Genomic DNA, 23,792 nt, shown 5'->3' with positions numbered 1-23,792 from the left:
ATAGATCAATTTTTTTGAAGGGGTATGCAGCTTCTGTGACTCTAAACAACTTTTGGTTAGGTGGACTGAAGATAAAAATAAACCAGACATTTTGGCAAAGTACAGCAGTCTTTTGCAAAATTAGCAATATTTGGTGGTACAGTATTAAAATTTCATGGAGGCAGGAAAGGGGTGTATAAAATGATTTGTAGTTACGCAACATAATAAAAATAGTAAAAAAAGACAAAATACTACATTGTAATACATTTAAATATATGAATTGTACTCCTTAAAAACAGTGAAATCCTCCCCAGAAATCCTCCCCAGAGAAATCCTCCCCAGCCTGCCAACAAGGGGCAGGCTTTTCCAAAGTTAAAAAGCAAATGATGCGGCTAATACTGGTCTTGCATTTTTCTAAAAAGTTTGTTTGCTACAAATGAGTTTAACTGGACAAGATAAATTAAGTTGTTGCTTAACTGAAACAGCATTCAAATGGACGTTGAGTCAGAAAAAAATAAAGCTTCTTTCTATGGCCGGTTAACCTGGCAAATAATATCAAAACTCCATCTATGTGCTTCTGAAAGCAGCTTAAGCACCACTTCAGAAGTGAGGCTGAGCTTCATTGCATTTAAAAAATAAACACCTTTCCAGACAGAAAAAAAAAAAGTTTTCAGAAAAGAAAATGGCATCCAAACTAAGCTAACAGGAAGTGTTAAAGTGTAACTGTTTCAATTTTGCCCCTGAAGAGTTTTTCTAATCTAGTCATCTAAACGCCACACGTGTGCATGTGTAGCTGTGAGCGTTACGAGGAGCACCTGAAGGTAACACGGGGAGGTGCAATTTCAATGTAGCTTTCCCTGCGTCGCTCGGTTTCTCCTCCTCCTTTTCCTTTTTATTTCCCTTGCCTGCATCTCCACCACCACCACCTGCCACAACTGTACCGCAGACATGGAGACCTTCCGCTAATTCCTGTAAAGTGACGGAATAAACATCTGAAAGAAAAGGCAAAGGGGGAGACAACGAGGGCTGCGGACCAGGGAGGTGGACCATAGAGCTGGAAGGAGGCTGAAAGAAGGGGTGACAAGCGGAAAGACTGAAACATATGGTTGGACAGAAAGGCGTTTTATTTTACTGAGGACTGCCGAAGCGGACAGAAACTTCTTCAACCGCCGGTATAATATTCGCCCATGTTATTTCCCCTCTAACTTGTTCGCTTTAGCTTTGTGTGCACACCTGTGCCAGGCTGTGTCAGTCACTCCTCTGTTTCATTAGTTTGTTCAAGGAGGATTGCGGTGTTTGGACCTGCCTGGACGCGCGCGCACACCCGCTCACAGAGAGCATCACAAGCCTTACAAACGCTTCCTGTACGGGGGAAATTTAATTAGACAACTTATTGGCACCGAAGAGGAGGTAATATCGTCGGTTTCTTGATTTCTCGTCGACATAAAGCTGTGTTTTCCAGTGAGAGTCTCCTCCTCCCGCAGCTTCTCACGGCAACAAGCCATGTCTGGCCAGACAGTGACCATCCCGGACGACAGGGCGTTCGCAAGCTTCAAGGCGGAGTGCCTGTGCGAAGAGGGCTGGACCATGACCTACACCAAGGGGGGCATCACGGTGTGGACCCAGGTGCTGGAGGAGGGCAAATCCGTCCATAAAATTAAGGTGAGGCGACTGAGTCTGTTTTTTTTTTTAAATCTACACTGGTATCTGAGTAAATCTCAATATCATCTAAAAGTAGATTTATTCAAGCAATTCAATACAAAAAAAGGACACGGACATTTTAGAATTAATTAAATTTCCCACAAAACTGGAAATTGACCAAAGACTAATTTAAAAATGAGTTTTATTACAGAAATATTTTATTATGGCCTGGAAGACTGTGGATTTGACATTTGTCCAGCAGACAGTGACCTGCACCCTGCATACCTAACCATGTATTTTCAGTACAGAAGCTGGCTGTATCCAAGTGAATTAATGAAAGTTCAGTGGAAGGAAAATATGTTTTAGGAACAGAAGTGCATTAGCAACAGGGATAGTCAAGCATTGTGAGGACATTAAACAAAAAATATTCAAGAGGTTATGAGAGGTGTACAAAGCAGATTTCAGCTGCAGCAGTAGCTTGAAGAGCTACCAAATATATACATGCCCAGAACATGGGCACATCCTTGAGCTAAGCCACTCCTGAAACAGAGACAATGTCATAAGTGTCGTACCTGAGTAGTAAAAGGACTGGACAGTTGCTCGGTTGTCCGAAGCCCTTTTTTGAGATCAAAGTAAGTTTTGGATTTCTTATGGAAATCAAGATCACAGAGTCTGGAGGAAGAGTGGAGGATACAGAATCCTGGAAGTTTAAGGATTAGTGAGGAGTTTCAACAGTCTGTGATGATTTTGGGAGCCATGTCACCTGCACTGTGCTTTATTTTAGCAAGTTCAACATCTGCTCAGGAGTCTCCCAGAAAATGTTAGATTTTAGATCACTCTGACATGCTTTATGGATAGGCTGATTTAATTTTCCAGCAGGACGTATCACACATTCAAAACTACCAGTACCTGGTTGGATGACCATGATGTTACTGCTTGATTGGCCAGCAGTAAATCAGGTCTGACCAGCCCTAGACCCCACAGAGAATCTCCGACATGTTGACAAGAGACACCAGAACAATGCAGATGCTGTCAGCCCCAGGCTTCCTGAACACCTCATTGGGGACACAAGTTGATAACCTTTATGCCACACTGCATCAATGCAGCAATTCATGCAAAAGAGCCAGAACTCCCAGACCAAGTACTGGCATTTATTTAACAAAACTTATTTTTAATTGAGTTTGTGTAATATTCTAACTTTTTGAGAAACTGAATTTTTGGTTTTCATATTTTTAAAACATAATTATTTAAATTAACACCTAAAATGGAATAATCATCTGTGTAAAATGAATCTTTATGACACAAGCTTCACTCTTTGAACTGAATAAACTAACTTTTTGATCCACTGAGATGGACCCATACAAAGAAAGCAAAAGTCAATTCTAGTTCTTTATTCATGTTTTGTCCATAAAACATGAATAAAAGGAAAGTTGAGGCATCAGCACATTTGCACTCCAGTCGTACAATCTGGATGCAGGGAAGAGCTCTGCCAAATTCCCATATGATCGAAAGTGCTGACATGCTTTAACTGCTGCTGCTTTTTGCTGCATGGACCATTGTAGTTGTTCGCCATGCTAAAGCTGACTAAAAGGAAGAGTTCCAAAACAAACAAAACTATATGTCATCCATTTGCAATCATGGAAGATTAGGTGGAAGTAATTTTTTATAGAACAACTGTCAAGGAAAGCCCCAAGTGCAACATCCTGTTGTAAATGTTTACAGTGGTGCTGATGCAACCCTAATGCACTCTATGGGAAAATTCCCCTTATTTAACAGATGTGAGAGCAGGTGGGAAAACTTAAGAGGCAATTTTATTTCCCCAGAGATAAATCAACTACTGTTAGTAAAACTAGTGTGTTGCAGAAGTATTCATACCCCGGGAGGATTTTCATATTTTGTCCCCTAGCAAGTAGTAGTATAGAATTAAGAATCATATAACTACAAAGAAGATGTAAGAACTTAGATGGTTTTTCTTTCTTTCATGAATATAAGCCTTAAAACATGTGATATGCATCTGTATTTGACACCTTTTGCCTAAAGTTGACTTCAAAAGTGTAGTTCATTAGGAATGGAGCCTTTTTGTGTGTAACATAAGTTCAGTGTGTATACAGCTGTACCTTGGTACTGTTGTACCTTCCATAAAATGGGACTTTATGAAAGAGGAAATGAGATCTGGTCAACATTTGCAAAGATTTGTGCATGGGAGAAAACCTAACATTGTATATCATCTTCAAAATACCAACCACAAGGGGAAACATAGTGATGGCAGCATTATGCTCTGGGTAGATTTTGTTCTACATTGACCAGAGAACTGCAGGACATTCCTGGAAGATGACCTATGGAAGGCTGCACAAGAATTGAGATTTCAGGCATAAGTTCCCCTTTCAGCAGGATAAAAGCCCTAAACATACAAGGGACTAATTTGCTTTGTAGTCACTATGGTTCAGTGGGAAGAGTCATCATTTTGCAACCCGAAAGTTGTGGGTTTGATTCCAGGTTCTTTCTACCACATGTCAGTGTGCCCCTGGTCATGGTACTTAACCTTAAGCTGTGTATCAATGTATGAATGTGTACGTGTGCATTTGTGAGTATGATTGGATGAATCTAGATCTAGTGTAAAGTGCTTTGAGTGGTCGGTATGACTGTACAAATTCAGTCCACTTATGTTGTGTTAGAATGGATGACTTGTTGCAAGACTTAAAAATGTCTGTAGGCCTGTAGCAAAGAAACCTGGGCAGAAATTTTAATCTGTAGATATGCTAAGTACTGCAATTGTACTACAGTGACACCGCAGCTGCCAATACAGTAAAAGTTTGTTAGACTGGGGTCTGAATACTTGCATGCTACACTTATCAGATTTTGTTTGCAATAAAAACCCCAACAAAAACAGAGCATCAATATTTTTCCTGCATTTGTTTTATTATTTTGCCTCAGTAAACCACATTAAAGCTTCTTGATGTAATATGAAAAACTGTGAAAATATTCGAGTGCCGTAAACGCTTTTACAAAGTAATTCTTCACATTTGAGTCCAAATTAAAACATTTTCTAGAGTTTACTTCATATACAAAAGCACACATTGATATTTTTCAAGGCTACATTAGGTTTTCTTTTTTTATTGGTTACTTTTCAAACATTTTATTTGCTCAAATTCTTTATCCTTTGAACTCATCCACTCAATTTATTTTAATTATGTAGCAGCAGTGTGGGGATTTGTATAAATAAATGCATATCTGTTAGTCATACAATGCTGATCAAGCATAATGGAGCAAAAATAATCTCTTTCAGTACAGTGCAGAATCTGCTGTTGTGGTGCATTGATAAGGAGGCAGGTTTTTTTTCTTCTATTTTTTTATCAAACAGCAAGCATTGGTTGTTGATGATGAAAAAAGAGACAAACAGATTCTGTGACAGAAAGAAATCTGAAAATGTGTTCAAATAAAGTTTGACGTCAGCACATCACACGCAGACATGCACATATCTTTTGTATCTTCCTTAAGACAAAAAGACACAAGGCTTGAAACTTTTGCAGATATGATGTAGGGTTGACACACTTGTTCAAAAGATGAAACAGTCACAGATGGACTGTTTCTATGATTTTCACACTATAAAGTGGTCTGGATCAATAACACGGTGCTAAAATGTCGCCTCTGTGCATGTGTGAGCTACTGGGCAGTTTTTCACTCCAATCATAAAGAGAAAGGTTTCTCCTTGATTTAGGCGGAACAAGATATTCTGAAGTTTAATTCCATTACTCTCAACAACATAACCATGCTGGAAAAGGGTCTATTGTCTGTTGCAGTATTGATGACTGAGTTTTAATTTATTCACCCAGGTTATGTGGCTAGATCTACCTTTCTAGAAAGAAGGCAAGCAGGAATTTACTGTACATGAAAGTAACAGATTTGGCAGTTGGTCAAAACAACCATAATGCTTATATATGAAAACTGTGAATCATTTTTTTTTTTTTGTCTTTGCATAACTTTTGTTCAGCAAAAGAAAATCAAGCCTTGAAGCTCATACAAAAAAAGTGAAGGGTAGAAAATGGAAGATGATTCACTTCTTTTGCTTGTATTGTTTAGCATTGTAACATTCATGAAACTGCTTACATTTTCACAAACGTTTTGACACCTCTTTGTGTTGTACCGATAAAATGTCTGCCTCTTCCCAGAAATGCATCAGAGTATGATAATTGTTCATTGTAACAAAAAAGGATGTTTGAATGATATAGTAGCCATTAGTCAGTTAATGTGAAGAACTTGGGCAAATATGCAATGAGCAAACTCTGTTATCTCCTTCAACTGTGTCTCATTTGATGGTGCAGCATGAGGACCTTTTCTGTACTTTAACAATACTCTGCCACTAATGAAAATAAAAATGCCTTTTTAAGAATGTGGATATTTACACAAGAAACATGAAGCAAAAGTAATTCTGCCTGTTGAACACAAAGTGATTTCTAATTGGCTAATAACTTTTTTTTCATGGGCAACATGCTCTAATTTTCTTAGCTTATACCAGGGTGTCCAAAGTTGGTCCTCAAGGACTGGCATCCTGCGTGTTTTAGTTCTCTCCCTGGTTTAACGCACCTGGATCAAATGATGGCTCATTAAAGGCCTAAGAAGAACACTGACATGCTGAGAAGGTTGTTACTACCACCAGGGAGAGAACTAAAACATGCTGGATGCCGGCCCTAGAGGACCAACGTTGGGCACCCCTGGCTTATGCAGAAAACCATGAACCAACCTCATTTTCCTATTTATTATACATTGAGCAGACTAAGCAGGTGTAAAGAAAACACTTTTTTCACTTTAAATAGAATAGATGACTGCAGTCATTTGGTTTCTAAGTCAAAGTTAGCCAAGTGTACATTTAAATTGGGAGAAACTGGGATGTCAAAAAATTGTAATCATGTAATACTGATCAAGTTATGCTCAACGCTTTCTTTGTTAGAGGACTACAATTTCCTCAGTCCACCAGTCTTGAAAATTGGCCTGTATACCACAGTAGCTGACAGTAATGTGATCTTTCAGTACTGGTTGGGACAGTAAGCAAACAGAATGGGTTTAGATGTATCAGCAGTCCTTTTTCCTGCTGCTGTATCCGGGTCTGAAGAGCGTGAGTTAACCACCAGGTGTTTACTTTGTTAAATAAATTGATGTGTGCATACATGGGTGTGTGTCTAAGTGTGTTATCTTCATATGCAGAGGGGGATCCAACATCATACCATGAATTGGGATTTTACCCTGGAGCCAAGCGCTTGTTGATTTTGGCGTAACATAATCAACACGGCAAGTCTGCTTCATTGGCGTGTTAACTCTTTGTATGTCCACTATATGAATGCAAAGGAACAAATCTTCTTATTCATGCTTTTTTAAATTATTTACACCAGCTGTATTTCTTAATGACAGCTGTAGTTTGCAAACAGTTACACACACACACGTTAGTCATTTGGGTTGGGCCTCTGTTTATAACTGCCTCTTATCTTTATGTAAATATGACGGTAACATGAGCTTGCCTTTTACATCGTATGATATTGTCTCAACTTTTGTTTCAGGGCTCGAGCAATTGATCTTCCACTCTACAATGGGCAGTACTATTATTCAGAAAAATAAAATATATAACAGGACCTTATAGGTTTTGTTTTAGATGGAGAGGAAGAATTATTCTTGCACAACAAAAACAATGACCTGTTATTACATATATCTGTGCTATTCATTTATTTTGTTACACAAACCTGAGCAAAAATGTAGGGGAAGCACCTTTTGAAATTAACTTAATGGTTTGCTTTGGATGGAGCAACACAATTATCAGAAGCTGATTTTAATTAACTCAGGCTATCTACTTTGGTAGCTAGCCTGCGATCTGCTGCTTTACAGACATGCCTTGTAGTTTATCTGTAATATTAAAACAACTTTATTTGGAGTTGTAGGTGGTGGTGTCTTTAGTTCCAACAGCTTGACTTGGCATGTTTTCCAGTGGTCAAAATTCTGATTACCCAAGTATGTCTGTCTTCTAATCAGAGGTTAATTGTAGAAACCTTATTTTAGTCGCTGCAGCTTAAACATGTAAGCTGAGAAGGTTTACAGATCCGTCATCAAAATCAGAACTGCGGTTGCTGTTGGTTTAGAGATTTAGGTTATGAATAATAAATATTTTATTCTGTTTGCATACACTGACTGAAGCTGTCTGAGTTGAATGATTCCTCTATTTTGATAACTAAAGCAGGCAGTTACTTGGAGAATATATGTTCTTGTTTTTACTACTTTTGTGCATTTAATTATTGTAACATAAATTTTAGTGTAACACTACAGAAACACATGCCCAGGCAAACACTAACACACAAAAAAGAGCCTTCTGGGATTGTCCTTTTCTATGCAGATGCAGAGGGAAGCTCTGCATGAAGCATCCCCAGAATTGTTTCTGCCATTTTTGTATCATCTCTCAAAAGAAGATGACGAGCGCTGACAAGTTTGTAGGAGGAAGAGTAGGTATGAGAGGGCAATGGGAAAAAAGTGTCTCATGAAGGAACCAAAGGAAAGAAGGAAAGGTTGGTGGGTTGAGTTACATGGGAGGGGAAAAGGGATTGTTGGGTGCATGGTGTGGGTGGATGCTATACTGTGGATAATCATAAGCAACTGGATAGATCTCTGTTTTTGGTCTTTACTCTGGCCTGTGGATCTTTCTGAACCCTGTTTCACCTGCCTCTTTCTCCCGTCCCTCACTCTGGGCTTCCTATGCTGAGTTTACTGAATTAGTATATAATAGAATTACACAGATTTGTTCTTAGGAGGGTGTATGTCTTCATTTTCTACTGAATGTCTTTTGCCCCTTCACTTCTTCTCTTTCACTTTTCTTATTCAATTGTCCTCATTCCTCCTACTCCTGTTTCAGTTTGCCTGTGGATTCAACACATCCTTTATTCCCACTGTTTTTTGTTTTTTTTTGACCTACCGCGCCTTGGATTTGGCAATCCATCTACGCGCAACTGCTCACACACGCATACACACGCACACAGCCATGCAAACATTGACAATTATGTTGTTGGCTATCAAGCATAGCAAGTTGCAAGTACTGAGGCATTGTTTCTGGCATTCTATTGAAGGTATGTCAGACATATTTTGTCTGTTTGTGATTTTTAAGTAGTTTGAAGGGGAAAATGGTTGTTCACATCACATGAAAATATGACTTTACACAACTTTACACATTGGAATGTGTAAAGTTTATTCAAAAATATTGGACCTTTTTACTGGGATCATAAAGCAGGACCTTCTTGTTGCAAGTCAACAGCACTAATAATTGCGCCACTATGCCAAACCATAGGTTTTCTACCTCAATTCAATCACCTGTTGGAGCATTTAGTAGGAAATCTCTTAACCACTAATTGTATAAGAATGACACCAATTGTGTCATTTTTATTTTCTTATTTCTCACAGACAGTAAAAGCAACTTTCTGTCACCTTTCACTGAATGTCGCCTGCTGTGTCTAGTCATTGTCTTTAACATGTGATCACAAGTATGCCTTGTATGTGACTTGTGCTCTCTGTGGTTACTTTTGTTTCAATCTTTACTGCAGAGAATGAAGAGACCAAGCCTTTGTGCGAGGCCCCACGAAGTTTGAAAGAACTTTTATCTCCGGCCCATTTCCACACTACAGCATAATTAGATCAATTTTGGATCTAAATAAGCTGATATTGCACCCTCGTAGTGGAGGTGCAAGCTTATCACAGCCTTTGTATGAAAGACAAATGAAAAAAGTTGGATTGTTTTTATTTATTTATTTATTTATTTAAGCCAAAAAGTGACTGACCAGCTGCTGTGCTGACCTGGGGTTTGTTTTAATATCTGAAAATATTTTCTTAGAAAATAGTTTCTAAGAAATAATAATTTTTTAATACATTTTGACCTCTGTTCTTGGTCAGGCTTTTGAGTATTATTTAACCAGCTATCATGCATGCCTTCAAGAGCATTTAGTTACACTTTCCTTTTCATGGCAAAGCTCTGAGTTGTGGTACATTCTTTTAGCAATGCTTTCTTTTACCTGAACTTGATATTACTATCCCTAATATTACTCACACAAATGTTGTATCTTAGTCTAAGGGCTGCATTTTTGATGTAAATCTAGGTGGTTTGACAGTTAAATTGAGTGCATCTGACTTCCTGTTACATTTCACACGCTTCAAGAGTTATGCACGCCTGTTTTATATTTTAAGCCTTGCAAAACATTTTTCAAACTTGTTCACTGCTAGCCAAAAATAACATTTACATATCATTCAATTGCTTTAGATCTTTGCATGAATAAAAAAAAAACATTAATCAAGGAAGACTATAAAGTTCTAATTTCAGTAGATATCAGCTTAATAAAAAAGATAAAAATTGTGTTTTGATGTTTAAAATGAGTATTGGACTATAAGCATTTAGTAGAACAAAAAATTTCTTAAACACTGAGGATGTTTTTGTGATTTCTGTTTAAAGTCGTGCTGTATGAAGTTGTTGTCCCCCATTGGGCTTTACATTCTTGCTCTCACAAAAATGTTTTATTTTAGGAGAGACAAAACATTTTCTTCTGGACCAGGTTCTAGAAGTAAGTACCTGGTCCTTACATTGTTGCCTTCCAGTAATTAGGTTCCAAGTTTGAATCCCAACCGGATTGCTTTCTGTATGGAGATTGTATGTTCTTCCTGTGCATGCATGGGAACTCCGGCTTCCTCTTACAGCTCAAAACATGAAAGGATTATTTGGTTATTCTAAATTGTTCTTAGGTATAAGTGTTTTGCCCAGCCTCTAAGCTGAAAACTGAAATTTAATTGCACACTGTAACCTAACCGTGTGCAATGTTTCTGCTCTATGGCTGGTTGTCTGTTTTTGTTTTGGCATGGTTACAGCAACCCACAAAAGGTCTGTCATATTTCCCTCACAGTTTTGGGTGATTTTCTGTTTTTGTTTGAGTAAAGAAACTTTGCTAAAAATAATGCCATGTTTTTGAGTACTTAAGAAAAATTACAAATAGGAATGATTTGTGAAAGCAGCTTTTATGTGGATACATACCCAAATGTTGCTCAAATTTAAAATGTAACAAAATGCTAAGCATTTCAAGACGAGGATTATGTTGCTCACTTTGTTTAATTGGTTCTTTTAAAACATGGGGACCTTATTTAATGCACAAAATGCTTTCATTTGGTGAAAGGTCAAGCTGATCATAATTAATTCATCACCATTGTAATACAGTATGTAGCTTGAAGTGGGTTGTCTTGCTCAAACCTTACTTGAAAAAGTCTATATATGGAAGTCAACTTATGTTGCTGCTTAACTTGTGCCTTTACACCATTATTGAGTAGTTGATATATAGTAGATTCTGAATTTCACTCTAACATTACATTGCAGAAGATGTTAAAAGATTTGCAAACCATTCTGCAGTCTTTATGCTTCTGTTTACAGATTTTTCAAGCTGTTTGTACTGCTCAGCAATTATAGTTGAAGTTACTTGTTCATGTCTAAGACAGTACTTTAGATGTTATATTATGTCGTTACAGAACAGTTTGATATTGGTCTAAAAGGGGAACCTATATGCTATTTTTATTGAACAGTGTGAGTTTCCCTCTATTCAAAGAGCTTTCCTAGCAGTAATGAGCATAATTTTTCTAAATGAATCCCTCGGGGAATGGGAAGAGGCAGATGGATAAAGACAGGCTGCCTTCTCGACTGATTAGTATTGGGACTTTAAATCTTCTGGGACAGACTGGGTCCATTTCTTTCTCATTTGCTTGTCTTTTCTTGCTCACTTTATGTCTGTTTCACAAGTGCTTTCCTTCATTGATCTCTTCATTTTTGCGGATTCTTTCACTCCATTGTACTTGTTGATATTATTGGGATGCGTCCCTGTGACAGTTGTAACTCCAGCAATGGCTACACTCTGGGGTTTGAGGCATTTCTCAAAGCAAAGCAAAGACAGGAGATCCCTGGTTCTATTAATAAGCTTTGCAGCACCTGAAAAGACACAAAGAAAGAGGTGGCATGGATGGATGAATGACATTATGCTTGCATCTTGTGATCAATTCTGAAACACTGCTTTTTCCAAATGGTAGAAGTTAGCTGTCCAACAATAAAAGCTAAAAAAGATAATTCAGAGCATGACTCTTGCAGGCTGTCTGACATATGTCCCTGTCTCTGACTTGTACTGAATGTGTGATTTTTCTGTTGGAGCTCAGATCTAATAATGACTCATCTGTGATCGGTGGCCTGATGTTGTGCTTTTCTTTCTTTGTGTTTCACACCCAATCTCCGTCTTTCTGACATCAATGCTCTCCAACCAGCTGATGTCTAAACACTTCCACATCACATAGGTCTGTTTGTTTGTGGAAGTTTCTCTACAAGATCCTGTTCATTTGTATTTCTCTTTTCAGCAGTATTGTATGTTAATGCAAAGATTTTTGCAGATAAATCTGATGTTTACCCTTTTAATATTTGCCTTTTTCAGGTGGCAGGAGTGGAGCAAAACTTTAGATCTGAAATGAGTCGGTGTCTGCTTGATCTGAGGAATCTCAGTGAGAAATGAACGGGGTGTACAGTGCTGAACTCTTCAGCTTCTGTGTTTTGTCAAGTATTCCTACAACTTGAACTTTTCATTATTTTTTAAGTTACAACTTCAAACTTTGTTTTAATGGGATTTTGTTACAGATTAGTACAAAGAAGTGCATAATTTAAAAGTAATGAGAAAATGTTGCATGTTTTTAAATCACTGAACAAATCTGTCAAGTGTGGCTCCATTCTTTTATCCATCAGTCCTGACCTGCTTCTCTGTCTCTAACAAAGGATATTCATACAGCATGACACTTCCTTCTCCATGCTTCCCCATGGAGGTGGAAAGAGAAGGCTGTTATTTTTAAGGTCATATGTAGTGTTGGTACTTCTGCCACAGAGGCTAAAAAGTTCAATTTCAGTTTCCAAGGAAACTAAATACCTGTAACACTTTTCAACTTTTTATGTAGTTAAAATGGAAAACAATACGCCACTTTCTTCTACTTCACAGTTATGCAGTAATTTGTGTTGGTCTATCATATGAAATTCTGTTAACAATTGAAAAGATTCAGGAAGTTTGAACAGTTTTACAAGGCACCGTAGAGTGAAGAAATAATCCATTCCATTACTCTTGTGTGTTTTTTTCTTTATAGCCTCATGATGAATGTCCTCTTTCTTTTAGTGTCGTATGGTATGTAAGGATGTGCCGGCTGAGACGATGTACGATGTTCTCCATGACATTGAATACAGAAGAAAGTGGGACTCAAATGTCATCGAGACCTTTGATATTGGGAAGCTCACAGTGAATGCAGATGTTGGATACTACTCATGTACGTTGCACTGGTTGTTCTAAACATTGTTTTGCTTTATGTGGGTGAATGGTTTTGTGTAGTGAGGGGAAGTGGTCACATAGTGAAATGCATATTATTGTTCAACGGTTTGTTTTATTGGAGATGCATTGTTTGTTTTAAAGGGAAGTGTCCGAAACCTCTCCGGAATCGGGATGTCATCACTCTTCGCTCCTGGCTGCCAATAGGGAAGGATTACATCATCATGAACTACTCTGTTAAGCATGCCGTATGTATGGACAACCATATACAGTGAACCCTTTTATAACCTTTTTATGTTGCACATAAATATGAATACAGCATTGTGAAATAAAAGGGACAAAGTAGATGATGGTTGGCTCAGCTGAAAAAATATTTGCCCATTTTACCAAGGGCATTGTAGTGCATGAATGTCTTTATGTAGAGAGGAGGTGATGCAAACTTTTCATGGGACACTTAGAATTTCACTCATCTTGTAGAGAACCTTTCCATCCAGGACCAAGAGGCAGCTTGGCATCTGTCCAGAGACAAAACTCTCTACCCCTTGAAGCTTTTACTGTAGATGTATTATGTACCAGCGCTGCTTCACTTTCCCTGCAAGATCATTAATCTGATACAGTTGAACACTGTATATTATGACTTTGGCTACTAAACATACTTTCTATGAACTTGACCCATTTAATATCAAGTGGTAGTAGAACACCAATAGTGTTTAGAGAACATAAAGATTATGCGATTAACAAGTTGGACTTCAGTCCAAAACGTTTGCTGATAAATTGGCAGCTTTTCCTATGTGGAACTGAGCTCCTAATTATCTCCTGTCACCAAGGCTGTTTCAACAAAACTAAAGTGTTTATTAGAAACTAGTTGGGTAACACTGATGAGGCAGTGAGCTTTGTAAAATTTGAACAAACAAATGTGTGAGATTCTCTAGAGGTTTTTCTCAGTCCTGTTGAGGTCAAGTGGTTCTGCTGTCAAGCTGTTTTACTCTCTTTCTAAATAGTACATTGCCTGAACTTGTTCAGCACTTCATTTAGTCTAGATGACTCCAAAGAGCTTTGCTCTACATTCAGTCATTAACCTATTCTCACTCGCATTCATTCGGTAGCCAAACCAGTCCTAGTTAGTAAATCTCAAAATATCGACCACCTAAATTCTTCCCTTCTTCCCCAAATGCAGCTTGATGCCATTTGTTCCCCAAATAAACAACATGCACATACCACTCATGTAAAATAAGAGAAAACATGACTTGTAAGACAAGTCCACCTTCTTCTATTGCTTCATGGTTCAACTCTGAGATTCAAATGTCCATTACTCACCCTTTCAGGATAGCCACAGATTGATCTGTGGCTACTGGCTAAGCAGCAGTAAACAGTATTGTGCAGGCTGGCCTCTGATCCACATGAACGTCATCTGTTTACGACAGCTTTTGTTAGCCAATGACCCCTTCAGACTGGGAACACCCCACCAGGCCTGTACTTTTCACTGACTCAGTCATCTTAGTTTTTTCTCTTGTCAATCTCAATCAGATCTTTAACGTTTTATTTATTTATTTCCAACACATGTCGTAAGAATGAGATGAGTTTTATGCACTTTACCCATCATTGGCCATAAGCGTGAAGAGCTAACACTAGACATTAGAGATTTCTCATTGTTCAGCTTTTTATTGACTGCATGTCAGCCTTTGAGAAACGTTAAGGTGATTTCTTGAATACTAGTGAAAGTTACATGAAAGTATAGTTACATATAACTATAGCAATTAATTTGTCAGAATGTATTATCTTTGTTATTGTTATAGAGCAGGTTACTGAAATTGGTACAAATTGTATATTTGGGTCCTTTGTAATGTCACTCCAACTTAAAATACTAGAATTTTTGCTATGCTTTCTGTATGAAACAACATGGGAGCTTAGTAGCTTTTTCATGCATGATTAATTTGTAAGTCAGATTTTTGGTGACTTATCAAAGAAAAATGTTTCTTTTGAGAAAGAGTCTGGTATTGGGCTGAAAAGCAGCCAAAGCTAACCAAAAAACTGTGTATTGAAGTTTATGCGGTTTAAAGCAGCCCTGCACAAATGGAATTGCAGTTTGTCATGTAGTTAGTAAGGATACATATTTAGTACCTTTCAGTTATTGGTCCTTTTATCTGTTGGGACAATCAGTAAATGTTTTAAAAAGATTTAGTTTGTGGCAGTCCACGAGGAACCATTGATTAAGACCACTTTAAAAGATTAAGAGGGTTTGACTGTTTGGCAGTGAAGCATAAAAGAAACTAGAGATGAGTTTTGCACAGTAAAAATAATCAAAGGTTTCTAAATAACTTGTTTAATAAAGTATTTAGTCTCCTGGTCCTTCACTCCTATCCTCTCTGTCTCATTTGGAGTTATACTCCCTAAAACGAAGTTTACAGAAGCATAAGGCATTTCATGTGACTGTTAACTCTGGACTTCCGGCTTGCCTTCCGCATTCCTGCCTCAATTAGAGTTTACAGACATAATACAATCCGTGTCCGTGAATGAATGTTTGTGTTAAGCTGTGTGATTTGACAAAGTCACTGTTGCTAATCAGTTGAACTACAGACTTACAGTATGGAAGACTGTTTAACTTATTAATCTCGATGAATATGACACTGACTTTAAAATAAACCAGTGATGTAGACAGGCATGCCTAAAACAGTGAAATACAGATAAATTAGGGAATGGAACTAGAAAATAATATTGAATTAATTAAGTCTTTGGTTAAATTTTTAATGGAAAAGTGAATTACTTTTATTCATTGTAGATACAAAAATATCTTCCTCCCTTTGTTTCCACTTAGCTTTAATATCACATGAATGCTCTGACAACCCCTCTGAATTTCAGTTCTTTATGCTATTCCTTTTGCATTCTTGTTGTAATATTACCTAGTGCAGATCTTTATTTATTATGATTTAATTTGAGAATGAATTTAATGACATTATTTGTCTTCTATATTCTACCAAATTAGACCAATCTCTTTTTTTCCAACAAGAGGAAGGTTTTTAATTCTGCAATAAAGAAAATCAAAGAAAGGAACAAACTTAATGTTTGGCTCCAACATTTTTGGAAGAAATCAGAGGAATTGTCCCAAGTTTTTTTTGTTTTGTTAAGCCAGTATGTGATGTGTTACTTGTGAGTTCTGCTAATGGTGATGTAAACTCTTCAATGTAGTTTCAAAACTTTGACCTGAATCGTATAAAAACCAGAGAATGGATGGGTTATGTCATTATGTTCTCTTTTAATCTGCAAAGTGAAATGGGGAGATGGGCTGTGAGTGTTGAAAACTGGTAGGGGGTTTGAGATCTATCCAGGTACACGCAGAAAAAATCCTGTTGCCAAAGATCCATCACCTACTGGGTATGAGTAGAATTCGCTTCCTAAAAAGCTATCTCAGAATCTGCGACATAGGTTAGGGAAAGAGACAGGAGGGTATGATTATACATGTTAATCTTATTACACTGCTCTTGACTTGTATACAATTGATTATTGATTTGTATGTCACATATCCCTGCTTAAGCTTGCTTAATAAATTCTTACTCTAAAATTCTAATGAGGTTGGTGGACATTGGAATTAATTGAGTCATTTAATCATTTTTTTTTAGTTCTTTTAATAAAGGTAAAACTAAGGTACATGGTTCTAGTAAAGAGGAGGCTTCATAATTTCCTTTGGCGAGAGTAAAATAATGACCCAGGGACTTACATCCAAGTCACTAAATTTAATCTAGCCGGTTCCAAGAGCAAGTTATATTTTAGAAAGCGAGCTACCGTTAACAGGAGTGGTTATTGGAATTACGCAGCTGTGAGGGCTACTCAGCTGACTGTTTCTTAACTGAAAAGGGTCGTAACTTCTGGATTGGAGGTAGTTAGAGCTAGACGAATCGCTTTCGACACCAGTTTAAATAGATTATCTCTTATAGATCTCTTTTAGGGTAATACCCAGGTCTTAGAGATTTTCCGGACCTGTTAGACAGAGAACTGGTCAGTAGTCAGCCCCGGAGGGTTGTGATGAAGTGGGCGGGGCTAGCTATTGCAGGATAACGGACAGTGTTCACTTTGGTAATGTTTGCATGTTTCATTTTGACCAAAGCATGTCAGACATTGAATTTGGACTTGGAGAGAAATGAGACCCAATTGTAACAAACATGTTCAGTGTGTTTTATAAACAGCTTGCATGTCAGGGTAAATGAGGACAAAATCAGATGTGCAGCAGTCACACAGCAGAATTGTCCCAGAAAATATCTGACAATACTTGATATCTGCGCAAGGTCATTTTTAGTTGTCTTTATACTGAAGGACTGATTAAAGCTCACAACCAGAGATTTTCTGTCAGGACAAAGGTTTATTGCACAGTGTGAACCTGAGATTTTAAGATTTAAAGTTTCCTTTTTGGTTCCCTCCTATATAAATCTTAATTTTTGGAGACTTCTTTTAGCATCTTACAGTCCTCTCTCAGAATGAACTTGCTTGTACAGCCAGACTCGGCCATGTTGGCAGTTGCTTATAATGTCCTTCTCCAGTTTTACACTAATTTCCATACAGTGAAACTCAGTTTTAAAACAACTCGTATTGATCAGATAAAATTCAATGAATATTTTGACGTTTTTATCTTTGTAACACCAAAAACTCTGCTTTCAAATCAATCAATTGATCAAGGATATAGTGTCCATGTCTGCCGGATGTCAGAGAGATATAGTTCAACTTAAATGCCCATTAGCCCAGAAGATGATGCTGTTTGGGTTCTGAAAATCCTGCAGATGATTCATGAACCAAGCTGCCAAGGTGTGCTCAGCAGAAATTCCTATACTGTAACCTGTTAGTAGAGAAGAGGAGATGCCAAAAATAAGCATCAGATTTCTGAAAAAAACATAAAGCAGTGATATGAAGTTCCTCTCTGCTAAGAGTTTCCATCTCCGTGCTGCTCTGGGTGCTTCTTTAGTGCTCTGCAGTGAGCCTTTTCCAGTCAGTGCTGGCTAACCAGCTCTGTATGTCATTATAGTGAATAATTATCTCAGCTATGTAGCCAAAGAAGTTAGCAGTAAAATAATACAGTTTGCTGCAGTGTGTATAGCTGTTAGTGCTTTGTCTTGTGCATTGGATTTCAAATGAATGTAAAACTATAGCAATTTAAAAAACACATTTCAATATGCTTGCTGCAAACATGACAGATTATTTGATAAAATGTCTAGAAAAGCCTTGAATAAATTAATTTTTTTATACAGATATTGTACCCTCATTGAATAAAAAATGTAGACTCCATTCTCATAGATAATAAAATGCAGGGATATTATCCAGTTTTGTTGTGCCCTTAAACTAAACGTAAATTTATTGTTGTCTTCACAGAAATACCCTCCTAAAAAGGACATGGTGCGGGCTGTTTCCCTTCAGACAGGCTACATGATTCAGAGCCAGGGACCAACCAACTGTACCCTCACTTATATGGCCCAGGTAGATCCACGAGGTAAATAACACACACACATACTGCAGCAAAATCAGTTCACAGCCTTGTTCAAAAGTGCATAGATGCTGCACATAATGATGGAAAAAAGAGATGCTCCCTTTTCCAGGTGCTAATGCAGGCTGCATAAATTATTCATTCATTTACCTTTATGTTAAATGGGTCGTCCTGGTAACCATATGAAGAAGATTTGCTGCTTGATTTTCTTACTTGCATGCAGGTTCTTATTGCTTAGATCTCAAGAATGACCTCTTCCTGATGTATTTGCGTGGATGCAACAAGAATCAAGTTACTAAGATTCTCTTTCATGTGTTTGATGTGAAATGCAATGAAAGAAAACCTAACATTTTTCTTCAAGCCACCTGCTCCATCCCTCATCAACCTCTTTCTTGACTTATTCTGACTTACCCAGCTCCTTCTTTCTTTTTACAGGCTCATTACCCAAGTGGGTTGTCAACAAATCTTCTCACTTCCTCGCTCCCCGCGTAAGTCATGCACATATTAACACGGATCCTGTGAGTGTCTTGTGCAGTTTTCCAAATGGTAGTCTTTCATCTTGACGGTACGTCACGGCACATGGGCTGTCACGGTGGGAATTACATGCCTGCTAAAAAGAACATTTTGTGCAGCTCATTTCTGAAATGTGGGTTTGCTTAGGTTGATACTGAGAAGGGTGTTTATATTTGTGTTGAAAGTAAGGAAAGAATGGAACTGACTGCTGTCATGATCAGTGAAGAGCAGGTTAAATAGATTTGCAAAGTAGAAACTATTGAGGAAGAATTTATTAAAACTTTGAACAAAACGTTTGGCTCGTCTCTTCCTTAACACAACCGGGTTCTTCTCGGCGAGCGGCGGCCAGCTGTAAAACGAAACTAACAAGGCGTGTTGACGTCACAGATCACAGAGTTTAATTCATCAACAAAGCAATGAACAACAAAGCTGCAGAGATACAGAGATATGCATTTCTCATAAAATAACAACACACAAGGAGAGACAAAAACAAACACGAAACACACAGACAGACAAAGGCGCCCAACGTGGAGAGAAAAAAGATGGCAAAAACTCTCTGTATATTAGCGTTACATGTACTTTATAGTGAGTAGGCGTTTCCTCACTTTAATATATGCAAAGAAGGCGTTCTGTTGTTCAACCAATCAGAGAACCACCTTGGAAAAACGTCAACCTTCCCCTAAGTTTTAATGACCAAACTCAAGAGTCATTTTAGTTGTTAAAGTTATAAGTTAATTTTCACAAAACCTATTTTACTCTTTTGGACTCAGCATCTCCCAAGATTTGAATCTTTGCCTTATCACGAACAATATTTAAAAGGTGTATCCGAAATTAAACATAGATGTTTCCCAGATTCGAAATCTGTGCTCAACTCCAGATGCAGCTCAGAGCCCCTGGGAAACCCCCAACCTTCGACCTCTCGGCAGGGGAAGATATTATTTATGGCCTGCTAATTTAAAGCCTTTCTAGAGAATAGTGTTTTGTGGCTGCTCTAAGTTACAGCCCTGCCAGGAGAATGTTTATCTCTGCTTAACATTTGTCCAAATAGGAATGTTTATCTCTTAAACGCACATGGCATGAGATTAGCCATATTAAACACTCAACAATATTCATATTTCCTTAACAAAACATAAAAATGAATCGAATTGATTTACACATTCCATTTCAGCTTCTAACCATAGCATCCTGTGTGAGTTTTCTTTCATTGGAAACACAGTCGGAAATGTGTGAAGGTACCTTAGTAGTAGGTTCTAATTATACAAGATGCCTTATATAAATATTTGCAGTTTTGGAGCTCAAAAGATCTCTCTGGTTTATCTGCTCATTCTTCATCACTGCACCATTGTGTAGATTAAGGACAGAGTCTTTACATACTGTACTGCTTTAGTTTTCAGTTTGTACTGAGTCAGTTACTATGAATCGTTACTAGATAACATGCAATTTGCAAACTTATTCTGAATAAATTTACATGGAAGTCCAAGTGCCAGGTGTGCCTCAACTAAAAGATTGCATTGATGCATTTCTCAACAAAAGCTTTTAAAATAAAGAAATGTTTATTACAGAAATTCAGTAAGCAATAGAAACACCTCATAAAAATATTTAGCAAGACTAAAGCAGCAAACTCAAATACAAAATTTTTGCCTGACACAAAATGGCTAACCACGAATGCATGTTTCACATTACCACTTCTGCTTCCAACTGTACCATCACTTAAATTTAATCTGCAGAGCTTCTTCAGTCCTCAACACAAATGTATTTCATGTCTGGTGTCAATCCAGTCCACCTTGTTTTTTGATAGAAATGGCAGACTGTTAGTTTAATCTGTGGAAATATGTGTAATATTAAACAAAACTGATTGTTTCATTTTTATTTCTGTCCTTGTTTTAGGCAATGAAAAAGATCAGCAAAGCCTGTCTGAAGTATGCCGAGTGGAAGCAGAGACACGGGCCCAACTTCAAGCCCTGGCTGTACCCCGAACAGACCACCTTAGCTACAATCCCACTCTCGGAGCTGAGCATTCAGCGCGCGGAGAGCCTGGAGAATTTCGACGAGAGCTCTTTGGCCGAGACTAATGAGAGAGAAGACAGCGACTAAACCAAACATGTTCATACAAACAGCAATGCAGGGATACATAAATGCTTAATAAACGTCCCATCATTACATGTATGTATATGTGATTCTGTCTGTACATTGGATATTGGTCATGAAATGCATATGCAAACATATCAATGAGGACAGGTATGACAGGACAGGCACACGGATAAACTTTACCAACTCAGTCACATTTACATACACGTATGAACACAGACATGTCACATTAACAAGGAGCACAAACAATACTATTAGAAGTAAATAAACTAATATTTGATGTGCTCAAAGTAGCAGTAAAGATTATTTTTTTCCTTTTAAAGGGATGTTTTTTAATGCAGAGTTTCATGCCAACTATATACATAGATTCTTGCTGTAGCACTTAGACTTTCAAAACCTTTACACATCTTTTCACCTTGCAACCACAAACGTCTTTGTATTTTATTGACTATGAGATCTTCCAACACACAGTAGACTGTAACAATGAAGTGCAATGGATTTTTTATTTTATTTATTTTAACTGGACCCTTTCCATTTGGTGATTTTTGGAGGAATTTTGTTGGACTGGATATTTGGGATCTCAAAGTAAAGATGGTCTGAATGCAAGTCAAGCTTTCAGATTGTATATATATTTTTAAACTAAGGTGTAAAACAATTAATCATTTCCCATTCAAGTTGTAATTTTGCACCCCTTCGTGTTGGCATGCACACAAATCCAAATAAAATACGACAAAGTTTGTGGTTGTGATAAGACAAAATGTAAAAGTTTATTGGGCATAAATAACTTTGCAAAGAACTATGCCTTTAATAAACCATTTGCACACAAAGTTTAACATGCATATTGATTCTACATATGACCTATCAAGATCCAATATTTTCACAATTAGTTACATGATCTCTGAGCTCCAGAAATATACATCCAAACATGCTGCACCAGTGCACTCAGACCTGTATTAGTCTCGATCTTTAAGTCTCTCAGTCTTCAGTGTGTCTCCATGACATTTTCTTAGCACATAATTATGCAGGTGTGCAGAAGGCAGCTGGAACCCACAACCCAACCTTCATCCCACCTTTTTTTTTGGTCACACACAGACAAATGCAGATTTACATTCATGCAATGACAGCTTCTTAATTTGGGAGATGTCTGAATGTATGTATACTTTAAATAAATACATATTCCTACAAAGGTTTCCATCATTTCACTGGTTTTTGAGTTTATTTTCCTGTTTTCACGTGTGCTTGGGTTTTGCCGTGGTTGGTCTTTCTTCTTCATGCAGGTTTTTTGAAAGTGCAGTGCCCTGATCAGAACAGACAAACACAATTACATGCAGCTGTGACTGGTGAACTGTTTGTACTCACAATGGGAGACGATGTGCACGTGTGTTCGTTTGATTGCATGCACCTACGGATTCACTGCGCGTGTGTGCAGTGGCCTACAACAGTGTTAGGAATCCCCCCCAATCTGTTGACATAGCAACGCCAAGATCGACTCGGCACCAAAGAGCAAGACATAATGACGAGATCTTGTGTGATCTATACTTGGGTTGTTTCTTATTGCAGCATGCCTTGCTGCTGCTCATAACAGCAGGCATGCAGGCACACTGAACAGAAACCGTTCCGATCTGATTCTCTATTAAAATAGCTCAGGAAGTGAGAGGAACACAGCAGTTGCCTGTGTATGTGGTGGCTTGGCCATGATTTTTTGCATCTCTTCCTCTCTGTTTGCTTCCACATTTTTACACCAGTCTCCTCTGCATATGCACTGCCTTATAAAGTATGAATGATGAAAGGAAGTGTATGCAAGAAATTCAAGAAGATCTCAAACTCAACACTGCTGCTATTATTGCTCAATGGCAGAGGCCTCCCGCTCTGCCATTGTAATGTTCATATGTGTGTGTGTGTCAGAAGGACGAAAGAATGGTTTGCAACTGCACAGCTTTGCTCTGTCGTGTCTCAGTGGTATCCCCGTATTGTCTTCCACCCGCCTCCGCAGCGGGAGGAGACATAGAAGCAGCATGTTGGCCAGAAAACCCTCTGTGGATCTGTATGTGTCACACTACCACCCCCACAGCTACCCGGCCCACCGGGATGATAGCCTAGTGATGACTCATCGCCACCCCACCTCCTTGTGTCTTCTCCCACTCCCTCTCCTGACATCTCTCGTGTTCACCCCTCACTCTGCTCCTCATCTTCTCTTTCTTTCTCCATCTTTTCAAGCGCTCAGCCTTCTCCACTCCCACTCTGCTCTTTTTCTCCATATTCCTAATCTCAACCATTTGTTCTCCCTCATTTATCCTGTTCTATCTTAGCCCCATTAAGACTCTTTGTGCTCTTGTATTGCAACTTGTGCTTGTCTAGTGTTTTCATGCTTTTTTTTATTCATTGTCAGTCTTCTGCATTACTCTCCCAATTCTGCAGCTCACTTTTTGCCACCTGTTTTCTCCCCCATCCCCTCTACCCCTAACCACAAGCTTCTGCTCCAGCTCCACCTTTGTCCTTTTCCCTGTAGGTCTGAGGTGAAATGACTAACACGCTGCCAAGTCACAGACTTGTCGCAGAGTAGATGTGTAGTTCATTCAGCCTGGAGGGGAATAAATCTTGTACGTCTCCTGATTGAGAGTCCCTGATTGTGACGTGGGGAGGGGAGCAAATAACAGAGAATCACAATATGGGTGAAGTGTGAGTGACAAGACTTTGAACAATTTTTTCACAGTGACAAAAATAATTACGTCAAACTTATTGCAAAGGTTTCTATTGTCTTG

General features: G+C 38.2%; 1 protein-coding gene across 1 annotated transcript; it reads left to right on the top strand.

The window, feature by feature from the left end:
* The first annotated feature begins 751 nt into the window (after positions 1–751).
* Positions 752–22,227, top strand: stard10 (StAR related lipid transfer domain containing 10). Its single transcript, XM_027998974.1, has 8 exons — positions 752–1,151; positions 1,252–1,389; positions 1,464–1,641; positions 12,816–12,963; positions 13,107–13,210; positions 18,318–18,435; positions 18,865–18,917; positions 20,830–22,227. Exons 3-8 carry the CDS (start codon positions 1,483–1,485, stop codon positions 21,034–21,036), a joined length of 789 nt encoding a protein of 262 aa, XP_027854775.1. The 5' UTR covers positions 752–1,151; positions 1,252–1,389; positions 1,464–1,482; the 3' UTR covers positions 21,037–22,227.
* The last annotated feature ends 1,565 nt before the right edge of the window (positions 22,228–23,792 follow it).

This window comes from Xiphophorus couchianus, chromosome 18, assembly GCF_001444195.1.
Source record: "Xiphophorus couchianus chromosome 18, X_couchianus-1.0, whole genome shotgun sequence".
NCBI lineage: Eukaryota > Metazoa > Chordata > Actinopteri > Cyprinodontiformes > Poeciliidae > Xiphophorus > Xiphophorus couchianus.
Note: the sequence above shows the minus strand (reverse complement) of the source record. Positions and strands in the feature narration are given on the sequence as shown.

What these genes read in the sequence shown, in the direction of transcription:
- stard10 (XM_027998974.1), top strand. Translation starts at nt 1,483, where the DNA reads ATGTCTGGCCAGACAGTGACCATCCCGGACGACAGGGCGTTCGCAAGC. An exon ending in AATCCGTCCATAAAATTAAG is followed by an intron (nt 1,642 to 12,815) that starts GTGAGGCGACTG and finishes TCTTTCTTTTAG; the next exon opens with TGTCGTATGGTATGTAAGGA. An exon ending in AGATGTTGGATACTACTCAT is followed by an intron (nt 12,964 to 13,106) that starts GTACGTTGCACT and finishes TTTGTTTTAAAG; the next exon opens with GGAAGTGTCCGAAACCTCTC.